Raw genomic sequence first — 13,996 nt, forward strand, 5'->3', positions numbered from 1 at the left:
TGTATTAGGCCATTGGAATGCTGTTTCCACACTCACCGCCTAATGAGCCTGACCCACGCAAACACCTGTGAGAGATCTCACACATTCCCACACAAGACTGATGGGCATGACATGTTGGTCTGTCACAGATATTGAAAAATGCGTTTTCAACCGCTGGAGATGAGATGTCATTATGGCATCGAGTTAAACGGCCTTTTCAATGGATGCCCTCTCCCCGATTCATAGCTGTCACTGTGAAGGTCACCTTTTGATCCTGGCCAATTTAGTGACGTATGAAAGACAGACCACTGAATGACAGCTAGAACTGCTGAATACTGATAACCAGAGACAGAGAGACGGACACAGAGAGACGGATAGAAATATAGAAAGATTAAAAAGAGAGATGGCAGCTCTCCCTCTTCCCCAGCAAAATGACATTGTGAGAGGGCGTGGTGGACAGCTGCCTCATGCTTAGCTCAATGGAGGACTGATGCTGCTGTGGAATACATAAACATGGGTACCAGAGCCCATGCGGTAGCGGTAGCCTGTAGCCTCCATCAATTAGCTTTGGCTTTACAGCCCCCACTCCGAGCACTAAAGGAGATTGAGGACACTAAAAAGATTAAGGACCGCCCAAGAGCATGATCTGATAAATCAATGGAGACACATAAAAATGTACACGATTTCTTTACAAACAACATGGCATGCAAGGTCCCAAGGTTAATGAAACCCAGAAGAAGGTACACGCATCCAAAGGTAATTTATGAAGGTCAGGACATAGTTATTTCAGATGAGGTGGTTTGTAACACGTGAAATATACTTTAAAGGTAGCAAGAGTAGGTACCGTATTGCAACTATGCTGCTCATTGAACCTGTGCTGCCTATTGCAAAATTAGATTTTTTTCATGAATATGAAGTTAATGATAAATAATATTGACCAAAGTATAGCCAGTTTTGCAGCTAAAAATGTCTATTTCTGGACCTTTTCGTGTATGAAAATGGCCATTTCCCTAGTCATAATGAATACTTAAAATTTGATGGTGGTGTTAAGTATTTGTGAAAAGGTAGCATTTGTGAATGGGCATAGTATACACACAGTGCACCTTTAAAGAAACAAGGCAATGCTTTGATTTCCTTTACATCCTCATTGGAGCATGGAGAAAAACATGGTGTTCCCACTATGGCAGTCATACTTACATGGTCATCATCTTCCGTTCCATTTTTTGTTTAATTTTGATTCTGTGCTTGAGACATACAGTATGTTACAGCATGTTGATATGTTACAGTATGTATGTATGTATTAGGGGTGGTACGGTTCACAAAATTCACGGTTCGGTTCATATCACGGTGTCAAGGTCACGGTTTCCGGTTTTCTACGGTTCTTTTTAGTTCATGATAAATGGTGCACTGGGAATATTAAACAATATTTATATAACTACAGTTATAAAGTGATGATGCGTAAGTTAAATTTGACCTTTTGCATGTGTCTGAGAACTGCCTCTTGTGCTAACCTGCGCTTGCACTTAAACTAACGTCAGCGTGCGTTGTCTGAGCGTTCCAAATGCCCTCTTTCAATTGGCTAATAGAATCGGACTTATGACTAAATATCCTACATATGGTTTGTATAGGCTTATAATGTGAAAATGGTGTGATTTTAATTGTGTCATCCTCTAATTGGTCTTATACGCTAATGTTTTAATCAGAGAGACTGGATAAGATACTCCTAGAATCTCTGTTTTACATATTTTTCTGGGCAGTACATGAATTGCGGTTTGCGACGGATTGCACGGTTCGGTTCGGTATGTGTGTGAATTGTACGGTTTTGGTTTTCGGTGCGGTTTGTGCCATCCCTAGTATGTATGTATGTATGTATGTACTGTTCTTCACACACGAATCATGCCTAATTTGATACACTGGAATTACGGTTTTTGGACGATTTCCTGTATCTGTGGGAATATACAGCTGTGCCCTTGATACTGTGACCTTTTTCTGGAATCGTCATACTGGTTTGCTGCCATGCCTATCCGTGCAGCTGTATTTCATCTTGTGTGTCCGTCATCGCATGAGAAGTGTCTACCAAAAGTATTATGTCCCTCTTGTGCCTCCACCAGTCCTGGAGTGTAAGTGCAGAGGCTGTGGTGGTAGTTGGGTAGATTATTAATTGTATGCATCTCAAGCCTACAAACAAAAATAAACACGTAACAAGTGTCATTTAATTAACCAACAAAATATTGGCAGGTCAGAGTAACTTTGGGACTCTTGCTCTTGGGAAATTGGAGATTAAAGAGATCTTTTTATTTATTAGTATATCTGATTGTGTGACTGCTTTTGCTTTTGTTAGTGTGGAAAGTAAAGTGGGACCAAGACCTGTGAAAATGTGCGTGTGAGAGTTAGAGTGGTGAGTGAGTGTGAAATGAATGTAGCTGTTAAGAGCAGAAGTCATCTCTTTGTCACTTTGCCTAGCGCCGCAGCGCCTCAGCCATCATTACTATGGCAACCACACTTTTCCTGTACCCAGTGAGAAGGCACAGAGAGAAAAGCATTGTAGCATGCTGATACGCTGTCATTGGGATGGCTAGCTCTTCTGATTCTGTATTCTATATTTTACATTATAGTATGAACCTGTATGTTTGTATAACATACTTTGTATGGATCTGTATACTTAGTATTAAATCGTTCCATTGTATTACACTGTATGTGTGCTACAACATAATATACAGTATTGCTTAATTTTAGTATTTTAGTCTGACACTGTACAGCACTTTGGTCAGTTCTTGCTGTTTAAATGTGCTTTATAAATTAAACTTACTTACTTACTTACTTACATGCATTATACATAGATATACTATATGTTGTCAGTATACATGGTCCTGAAACTGATTCTGATTTCATGTGTGGGCTCATTTTATGGTCAGTGTTCATTAAGACTGTATGGTATTTTGTCTCCTTTTATATATAGGGCACCATTTGATACTATGTTTTTACTATTCTCGTATTTACATCCCATATGTGTAGTGAGCACTGACACAACAGGTTCCTTATCAGTCATCACACTGTAAATTGTGTTCATGGTGTAGGCTATGTAACAGATCCTGCCATCTTGTCTATTCTGTAACCTCATCTGAAACTCGAGCCCCTGTCTACCTCAGTACTACATAATTGTGGAAAAGGTTTTTGTGGAATACTATTTCACCTGGTTTTCATAACGTGACCAATGAAGGCCAAAAAATAATATTTTTACTCTTGGGTCATAACCATCTTTTTTATTTAATCTCTTTATGTATTAATCAGAGCAGAGTTGTCAAAGCTAAAAGTACATTTATGGTGTAAGTGCAACGATAGCACAGGATATTACACAGCTAGAGCACAATTTACTCCATTGTACCTAATGAGATAGATAGACTGAATTCTTACTGAAAATCACAAAAATCTGCAAGTCGTTTTGTATAAACACGTCAGCTAAGTGTAATGTAATGTGTAATGTAATGTTATGTAATGCAGTGTACTGTAGTGTAATGTAATATGATGTGTGTGTGTGTGTGTGTGTGTGTGTGTGTGTGTGTGTGTGTGTGTGTGTGTGTGTGTGTGTGTGTGTGTGTGTGTGTGTGTGTGTGTGTGTGTGTGTGTGTGTGTGTGTGTGTGTGTGTGTGTGTGTGTGTGTGTGTGTGTGTGTGCGCCCCCCATTTTCAGCCGCCAGACAAGGAGGGCGGCCTGCCCAAGCAGGTGGGCAACAAGACGGAGTGCGGCCTGCTGGGCCTGGTGCTGGAGCTGAAGAGGGACTACCAGACCATCCGCAACCAGCTGCCCGAGGAGAAGCTCTACAAGGTCTACACCTTCAACTCCGTCCGCAAGTCCATGAGCACCGTCATCAAGCTGCCCGACGGGAGCTTCCGCATGTACAGCAAGGGCGCCTCCGAGATCGTGCTCAAGAAGTAAGTGGTGGCTGCAGATATTTACACGGTGAAAAGATGCAAAACAGGGGCGCAGCGGCTAAATGAGCTTAGACGCCGTACCATTACACAGGCAAGCCGGGTTCCATTACGGCCCAAGGTCCTTTGCCGAGCACCCCCCCCCCTCCCCCCTCTCCCACTCATTTCCTGTTGCGCTCTCTCATGGTCCTGTCCTATATAAAGGCTGAGTGCGACACCAACTGTGTTCAGCAGCTCCATTTATGTAAACTGACAGACACCTTAATTTTCTTCGGTATTAATAAAAGTTACTCTACTCTACTCTGCTCTATTCTACTCTACTCTACTCTACTCTACTCTACTCTACTCTACTCTACTCTACTCTACTCCATTCTACTCTACTCTACTCCATTCTACTCTACTCTACTCTACTCTACTCTACCCTACTCTACACCAGGTGTTCCCGTATCCTGAGTGACGTTGGGGAGGCGCGTGTCTTCAGGCCGCGTGACCGGGACGAGATGGTGAAGAAGGTGATTGAGCCCATGGCCTGTGACGGCCTGCGCACCATCTGCGTTGGCTACCGCGACTTCCCCGCCGACCCCGAACCCAACTGGGAGGAAGAGAACAACATTCTGAGCGACCTGACGGCAGTCTGCGTGGTTGGCATTGAGGACCCTGTTCGACCAGAGGTAAGGGTTGGCATCCATGGTAGTTCAACTAAGCATGCATCATAGTACCATGACATAACAGAGCTACTGTACTCCACTGCAGCACTCTCTCTATAATATGCAGATTTGTGCTGGAGAGTTTGTTATGTAATTCAATGTTATATCAAGTCGAAATGCTACTGCAATACTAACATGGTGCATATTACAGTCCATGTACCAAGGCACGATACACTAGTGTGGTGAGAAGAGATACACTCAAGCCTGGTGAAGTTGGCGCAGTACAAATATAGTGTAATCCCTAACATCTATTTTCATACATATATGACTTTTTGACTCTAGAAGAGTCTGCAGCACATCTCAAAGGTACTAAAACTCATCTCAAACGTGCCCAGGTAGGGTAAAGTAGAGTAGAGTATCATTAATTAATACCGAGGGAAATTAAGGTTTCCAGTGACATACATAATATGTAAGGGTTAACATTCGGCGAGAAGGTCGCTACCGTGGAATAGCAGCACGACAGAGAGAATCTTTAGACCCCGACGCGGAGCGACCGACTCGCCGAAAGTTAACCCGCTTATTATATGGATATACTTAAATGATTCACACATGCGGGGACATTTCTTTAGACCTATTTAATGTTAAGATTGTTGCTGCTCAAAACAAAACAGTGCCGTTGTGGAACACCGCTAGGCAACAGCTAGGTGGCTAGCCAGGACAGGTGTTGTCTATCACAGCAGCTGATTAGAGTGACAAAAGACCGGACCCCCTGCGGAGTGATATGAAACATTCGCTTTAGCCACTGACTTGTATACAAGCCAGTGGCTTTAGCAGTGAACGTCTTGTTGACAGCGGTAGCCAGGACAACGGGTGCCGTCTATCACAGCAGCTGATTAGAGTCTTGTTGAAAAGTCGCTTTAGCAGTGAAAAGTCTTGTTGCCATTGACAGCGGTCTGTTATAGACCAACCCGTCCGTTATCGAAAAATAACAGACGTCCGAACGTTGGGGAGCCCCGTTGAAATGAATGCAGCATTCGACAGATGACGTCACAACCATATAATAAGTTATATTAATGCAGAATACACAAGACATTACACACATCATTATAAATACCAAATACAGTTACCATATAGGTTCCGTCTGAAATTCAGTGGGGGCGCAGAGACAGACTTTTTCCCGTGCAGTACAAGTGAAAGGTGCCTACTGCACATCTGAGGATTAAAAGGCCCTAAGAATAAAAAATATGTGCCATTGGATAGCAAGCTTCTAAATCCAGGTTGGCCCATCACTGCATTATAGATTGTATGAGCGCAGGTTCTAAATACAGCTGTTTTTAAGCACAGTTTCCTTCGATCACAGCACCTCCGAGATCACATAGGACCAGGGAAAACAAGCTGATCCCTGAATTATTCATCAACTCTCTTTCATCTCCTGTGGACGTTTCACCTCTCACTTTCCCCTCTGCTCTCCTCTCCTCTCCTCTCCTCTCCTCTCCTCTCCTGCTCGCACTCTACAGCCTTTCCCCTCTGCTTTCTCTTTGACCCCTTTCTCCTCTTTCCTTCCTTCCTCTTACACTCTCTTGTGCTCTCTCACTCTCTTTTCTTTTCTCTTCTTGACCCTCTTGGTCTCACTCCTGCCCGCGCTCTCTGACCCTTTCCCTTTGGCTTCCTCCTCCTGAAACACACAAGCACACACACACACATACATGCACAAACAAGCACATACATGCACACACAGGCACACACACACACACACACACACACACACACACACACACACACACACACACACACACACACACACACACACACACACACACGCGCGCGCGCGCGCACACGCACACGCACACGCACACACATACCATTGTTTTGTGAAAGGGAAATTTCGTTGGGAAGTCGTCTAGCACTGATCTGCTCTTTCTTTATGTCTTCTAATGTATGGCTGTGAGGATGGTAGAGCATGCATGCTGCATGGCTACAGACCTTGTCTTTTCTGAACAGAGTGAAAATACCAATAGTCCAGGTGGTTCCTTTATAACACAATGTTCTGTGTCTTATTCCTTTATCAGTGATTGAAACACTTGACCAAACACTTGGCACAGTTGACAACAAAATTACCATCCATCTGTGGGTAGCTGGCGATCCCTGACTTTTCGAACTTTCAGACCTCATCAAGGCGGCCATTAGTTAAATAACGCTGTCAGGTTCACAGATAGGGGTCTGTTGTCCCGGGCCCAGCGTTTCAGATCGTGCTGCCCCAGGGCCCTGCGAAGGATGTCAACGGGCCTGACAGCAGTCATTCTTATCTGATTGGTGTCAGCTGTAATTTGATGGTAGCCCAACCATGCTGAACTGATGCTACACTCTGAACCCTCCTGCCTGCCCTCCCCACCTCTCTCCAACCCTGTGTCCTTAACTCCTGAGGCATGAGGCAATCCCCCTGCTGTGTGTGTGTGCGTGTGTGTGTGCGTGCGTGCGTGCGTGCGTGCGTGCGTGCGTGCGTGCGTGCGTGCGTGCGTGCGTGTGTGTGTGTGTGTGTGTGCGTGCGTGTGTGTGTGTGTGTGCATTTCTGTGATCAGATGGGGCACAGGCACCAAACACCCAGGAACATGGAGGGGGGCGTAAACAAATACGTCTGCATCCGACGTCTAGGGTTACGCTTTCGACAGTCACCTTCCCCTGGCTTCATGGATTATAGATGAGGCTTTTTCCTGGGCGGTGTGTGGCAGGTGTCCAGTGAGTTAAGTGGGCTAGACATCCAGCCATTATGCTGAACAAACCCTCCTCGGCAGGGGACGGGAGCGCCTCCTCTGATATCTTTCCAGGAAGATACCATCACTACAGTCTAACTGATGTGTCTGCTCTTTTTGAAACTCTTTTTTTTTGGTTACATATTGAATTTGCATTTCCCACTCTCAGTCCCTCTATCACTCTCTCAGACAACTTGCTCTCCCTTCATCATTCTCCTATTACATGTCATGCAAAAAGGGGATGTTGTCTACCGACAAACTGTCCAGAGATTAATGCTTATGCGCTTTAGCATCAGAATTAGAACTAGAGTGAGAAGAAGGAGTGTCTTTTAACCCCTTAAGACACAGCCCCTGTTATAAATTAGAATTAAAACAAGGAGTGTCTTTGAAGCTCCTATAAGAAGTACAGCAGCTCACAACTAAACTTTGACTAAGATCTGGAACTGGATGAATGAGAATCTTTCAGCCATGGCCTAGTGGTTAAGGATTTGGGCTTTACATCAGAAGCTTGCCGGTTCGCATCCCACCTTTCCACTCCCCTCTACACTCCATGGCTGAATTGCCCTTGAGGGTCATTTCACGTGAAATCAGACACTTTGGGACCTGACCAACACGGATTTCAATCATACTTGCTGTGCCTGTTTAGTACCAAGGTAGCACCCCAGAACTGCATTTTTGTGAATCTGACACCAATATTAAGGGAGACACAGACTAGCAAAGGTTTACATATGAGGGTAGGACACTATGCATTCAGCCTTGATTATATCAGTCAGTGTAAGTCACAAAAGGATGTCTGAGGTATTGTTTGAAAGCTCTTTTCGGGCTCTACAAATTACTCAAACAGCATGGAATACGACAACCTTCAGAATATGAATTATGATACTTTGAAAATTTAAAAAATGAACATCAAAAAAACGTATCTTTTAAAATGGCTGGTTTCTTGTCTAAACATGGCCTGTAAGGTCATAAACAACACCTGAAAATGGGGTGTTTGGTTCTTTTTTCATTTCAGAGATAATGGGACATAAAGGTTGAAATGAGTTGTAAAGAAGTAGTAATGGAGTAGTGTCAGTGACAGGGCTGGACTGGCCATCTGGCATAATGGGTATTTTCCCGGTGGGCCCTGCACCCTCATCGGTCCCTATTCCAGGTACTCAAAAACTACACGGCTTCTGCCCATTGTCAATGGACACAGTGGAAGCTAGACCATTTTAAGCATTCAGAGAAGGCAGAGTTGAAAGAATAAGCTCAGTAAATGATTTTTTTTATGTTCAAGCATCAAAGGGTATGTTGTAGCTCTATATGATGGCAACTAGTGGCAAGCATGTGTTGAGGAATGCATGCCGAGCACTGGAGAGGTGAAACTGAACTTCCTGCATCCTCATGGACCATCTCTATCCTTCACATATCCCGATAGACAGGTATCACCATATTATTACTAGGTGATTTGTATGATGCCATATTTTTGAGTCCCATTGTCTATACGTTTTTTTATATTATTTTTTTTATTTTTCAATTCATGATAATTCATATTCTGAGACCACGGACGTATTTTTGTGACTTACACTGACTGATATAATCAAGTCTGGTAGGTGTCCTACCCTCATATGTAAACCTTCGCTAGTCTGTTTCCCCCTTAATATTGGTGTCAGATTCACACAAATGCAGTTCTGGGGTGTTACCTTGCTACTAAACAGGCACAGCAAGTATGATTGAAATCCGTGTCGGTCGAGTCCCAAAGTGTCTGATTTCACTTGAAATGACCCTTGAGCAAGGCACCTAGCCCTACTGCTCCAGGGACTGTAATCAATGCCCTGTAAATAAGTGTAAGTCGCTTTGGATAAAAGCACTAGCTAAGTGTAATGTCTTGTTATCTTCAACCGCAAATGTTTTTGTTGTAGTGCTATACAAGAGTCTATACAGTAATTGAAGATGGTCATGTTCAGGTTTGGGTTTGATTAAAGAGTTGGTTATGATGACAGAGTGGATCATAAAGGATGACTTATTTAATCAGACTGTCATCCATACCTAAACCTGAAAACCATGCTCGCAGCATCAGTATAGCACATGCAGTATCTTAAAGTGGTTATATCTAACACAGTAATCATTTCGTTCACGTAGATTATATAATACAAGGTTATTAATGTGTTACAGTAAAGTAAAGGATCTATAAGGTCTGTGCACAATCAACAACCACATATGGAACAGAGTATCATAACAAAACGCTACTTGGCGCTGTCTGTCCTGATTCAATTTTCTGTGCATTCAGACAAACGACCAAGTTTCCCCTTGGGCTGAAGTTTGTGTCGTTTCTTGCGTCTTGGTTTTTTCTCCCTCTTATAGTTGTTGTTTTTTGTCTGTGTAAGTGTATGTGCATCCCCCTACCCACTTCCTGCCAGGGTCTCATGAGTATGGTGTGGTGCTGCGTGGGTTTGGTTTGTCTAAAGGCACAATCACTCCTCAGAGGCCCATCGCACGGAGGAGTTTGGAAAATAGGACAGCTCTCTCTCTTTCTCTCTCTCTCTCTCTCTCTCTCTCTCTCTCTCTCTCTCTCTCTCTCTCTCTCTCTCTCTCTCTCTCTCTCTCTCGGGCTTTTATCTATCCTTCCTGTGTAAAATAGGCCGCGGTGCATCAATTCAAGTCAATCTAACTATTTATGCAGTAGGTTTAACAACACTGCATTGATTTAGAACGGGAACTGTAAATCACTTTGTTTGTAAATGTGCTGAGCAAACACTGTAAATGTTTCTCACTTGCTTACTTACCGGTAATTACTTAGAGATGGAAAGTACCAATGACATCCACAATAAAGTCCCCATCAAGCTATGACTGTTATAATAACCATAACTGTAAATGTCTTTTTGATGCTGATCCAAATCTATGCGTGAAGTTGTTGGTTCACTGGGGGATGTCTTTGTAGCTGCAAGAATTCCTCTGCAGCTTTGTACGAAAATTCCTTTTGCTATATCTTTTTTTTCATATGATCGGGATGAAGGAGAATCCTCATAGATATATATATAGATCTATATTTTTCATACTATGTGTTATGTGCCTGTTGTTTGTTGTGTCGCGGGATGATATGTAGTAAGGTGCTTTACTTTGGTCCATTGAAGTGCTGTGGTCATTTTTAGAGCAACTGAGAAACCTCCACCTCAGATATACAGTATCAGTTTCCTCACTGACCCAGCTACTCATCTTTTGACATCATGAGTTGTCAGCTGATTGGTGTCCTTGACCTTTGACCTTCCCCCACAGGTGCCCGATGCCATCCAGAAGTGCCAGCGTGCGGGCATCACCGTACGCATGGTCACTGGTGACAACATCAACACGGCTCGCGCCATCGCCATCAAGTGTGGCATCATCCACCCGGGAGAGGACTTCCTCTGTATCGACGGGAAAGAGTTTAACAGGAGGATCCGCAATGAGAAGGGAGAGGTAAGGCCATGACATGCTGCTTATGAGTGTGTGTGTGTGCGTGAGCGTGCGTTTAGTTTTTGTGTCAGTTTCACAGTCAGATCTCACGAAGATTCATTTAAGCCAAGTGCAGGGTGAAAGCATACAGTTCAAGGTAAGGCAAAGATGAACTGTGCAACAATGAGCTCCCTTTGAATCTATTTTATTGATGTGATGTTTCGTGCCTTCCTTTTAAGTTTCTGATTCCCGAAACACCTTCTTCCACTTCCTCCTTCACATGTGTTTCTAATAATATTTTGCATCTTTTTCTGTATTTTGATTCAGGTAAATACTCTTATACGTAATGCTTGCACATTTGTGTAATGAATGTTAACACTGTAAAATGCTGAATATGAGTCCAACACCAAAACCAACTGTTTCTTTTTAATGAGTGTGAGTGCGTGTGTGTGTGTGTGTGTGTGTGTGTGTGTGTGTGTGTGTGTGTGTGTGTGTGTGTGTGTGTGTGTGTGTGTGTGTGTGTGTGTGTGTGTGTGTGTGTGTGTGTGTGTGTGTGTGTGCGCGTGCGCGCGCCCCTGTGTCGTGTCCATCTTGCAGGTGGAGCAGGAGCGCATTGATAAGGTGTGGCCCAAGTTGCGCGTGCTTGCCAGGTCCTCCCCCACGGACAAGCACACACTGGTCAAAGGTGTGTGTGCCAGCCCCTTCTGTTTCTAATCCTGTCTGTGTATTTTTGTGTTTTCGTGTGTGCGTGCGTACATGCGTGTGTGCTTGCGTGTGTATGTGTGTGTGAGCGCGCCAGGCTTCCCGATTCTAATGCGAGTGCCTCCATGGGTTTATGTAACACGGCATAGGAGGAAGGTGTGGGCTTGATGGACGACGAATGGGGTGACTCAAGCGCTCTATTTAAAGCCACTACCTAAAACACACACAGAGCCCCAGTGATGCAAGACAAGCCTTTAGTTTAAAGAGTCTAGTAGAGCCAGAAAGCAGGTTACAGTGTGTACACTTTGGGGCAGCCAGTACAGCTCCCACCTCAGTATGGTTGACATTTAATATCTTATAGTACTTGATGTTGCTGCATCTTCTTCCATGCAGTGCAGTACCACCTACCACCTTCCTATAGATAACAGGAACAACCCTGGGGTGAGTTTCTCAAAAGAGAAGTTGTTAGCCTGTTAGCAACTTTGGTAGTTGCCAATGGGAAAATGCATTGAAAACAGCAAAGTAGCTACTGTAGTTAGCAACTTTGGTTTTGAGAGATTCACCCCTGGAAGACTATAAGCTGCCGCTGCTCAGAAGCATCCACTTCTTTTTCTAAAGCAGGCCACTTTTCTAACTCCCATAGAATTAAAACAGATGACATTTACCCTTTTAAACCCATTCAGCCAATCTATATATTGTCTCTGGTGTAATCCTGGGCCGGTGATTAATGCTGAGCTCATAGCCCTGAGTGCTGCTGGCCGATCTGTGAGATCACCTGAATGGATTGAAAAAACAATGACACTCAACTGAGTCACTCTAGGAGCTGGAATAATGAGCCTATTTCCCGAATGAGTGCCTTCTTTAAAGGAACTGCCGTCCACTTCTGGAAAAGTGTTCCTTTTATACCTCCCCTCGAGTTAAATTATTGAGTTACCTTTCTCCTCTCCTCCACCCTGACTCTGGTGACACAACTTCTACCTCAAAACGAGCATGTTACAGTGTTCCACTGGTGGAACCGCGTGCATTATGGGACGACCTCAAAGGGAGGTGGGAAATTAGCACATTTCCAGAAATAATGGACTGTTTCTTTAACCACACTTCCAGTAAGCTTACAGTGAGCTAGATGTGTGGCTGGAATGAATGTAATACCTAGCTTCATAGGTAATATCTGATGTGATCACATATACTTAGGCTACATGTAGTGTACTGAGTACTCTTATCCTGCCTTACCTTCACAGTTAAGTGAATGCATGTACAGTATGTAGACACATGTGTATTAATGTGTATTTGTACTATACACGTTATGTGTAAATGCTGCGGCTGCACTCCTTAATGTTCTTTTGGACGAGTGAAGTATACCTTTTCTAGTGTAGTGATTTACTGCTGTGCATATTGTCGTCTCTCAGGAATCATTGACAGTACACTGGTAGACCAGAGGCAGGTAGTCGCGGTAACTGGAGATGGAACCAACGATGGGCCTGCTCTGAAGAAGGCAGACGTGGGCTTTGCCATGGTGAGAAATGCACCTGTTTCTCTCTGTCTCGGTCTCTCTCTCTCGGTCTCTCTCTCTCGGTCTCTCTCTCTCTCTGTCTCGGTCTCTCTCTCTCTCTCTCTCTCTCTCTCTCTCTCTCTCTCTCTCTCTCTCTCTCACACACACACACACACAAAGATGACCATGGCCAGCAGTCCATGTGCAGTTCATCTACAAAGTAAAAGACTGCTCCCTTGTGGATCTCTGTGGTACATACTGTAAAGCTGTTGCTCTAATGAGGCATGTTACCGTCTTTAGTGTCCATAACCTTTTACATCTTAGCACTTTAAGTGCAGAGACCAGTCCTCATCAAGAAATATGATGTATGGGTTTTTATTTATTCAAAAAAGATTTGAGTAGTTTTAGCATTTGTCTCTTAGATTTTCAACACAAATCCGCTAGAGTGTTTTCAACTTATCAGGCTATTACAGGTAGTTCCCATTTTTCACTTTGCGGGGCATTGAGAGGATGGATGAGGCGATATCTTCTCCACGGTCACCATTTGTTTGCTCTAGATTTGGCTTTGTCAATAGCCTTCACTCTTCACAACCCACAACGAAGGGAATGACTCATTCCAGTTTCTACTCCATTTCCAACAGGGTGCTGCTGGGAGAGATGTGGCCGATTGGCAACTTTGTGTAATGCTAGCATTTGTTTTGACCCATCATTTGCTGTGAAAGCCATTAAGACCGGGAGCACAGTGCAACACAACCTTTAAGACAGACTGCAGAATCTCTGCATATTTTGCACAATTGCTTTGACAATTTTTTGCTCTATTTTTCACACCTATTAGGTCAATGGGTTAAGGGTTGAAATTCAGCTGGTCTCCCCATTGGAGCTAACTGTTCTAGCTCAGTGATTTTCAAACTGTGGGCCGGGGCCCATTGGTGAGCCCTAAAGGTATTCCAAGTGGCCCTTGGAATAATATCTGCCTGTGTGTTGCTGTTGACTACTTATTTGAGTTGTATCATTTATTGTGCCAGAGATGGGCCCCAAGCTTTTGTGTAGTAGATTCACACCTCCGCACATCCAAACGTCTGACCTGGG

At 43.8% G+C, this 13,996-nt stretch overlaps 1 protein-coding gene across 1 annotated transcript in view; it reads left to right on the plus strand.

The window, feature by feature from the left end:
* The window catches only part of atp2b2 (ATPase plasma membrane Ca2+ transporting 2), a 197,863-nt gene that overhangs the window by 171,087 nt on the left and 12,780 nt on the right, over positions 1-13,996 (plus strand). Inside the window, exons 14-18 of the mRNA XM_063216071.1 lie at positions 3,670-3,911; positions 4,345-4,579; positions 10,561-10,740; positions 11,314-11,401; positions 12,825-12,931. Of these exons, the coding sequence (XP_063072141.1) occupies positions 3,670-3,911; positions 4,345-4,579; positions 10,561-10,740; positions 11,314-11,401; positions 12,825-12,931 (852 nt within the window). The remainder of the gene's footprint in view (positions 1-3,669; positions 3,912-4,344; positions 4,580-10,560; positions 10,741-11,313; positions 11,402-12,824; positions 12,932-13,996) is intronic.

The sequence above is a fragment of the Engraulis encrasicolus genome, chromosome 14, assembly GCF_034702125.1.
Source record: "Engraulis encrasicolus isolate BLACKSEA-1 chromosome 14, IST_EnEncr_1.0, whole genome shotgun sequence".
NCBI classification, from domain to species: Eukaryota; Metazoa; Chordata; class Actinopteri; order Clupeiformes; family Engraulidae; genus Engraulis; species Engraulis encrasicolus.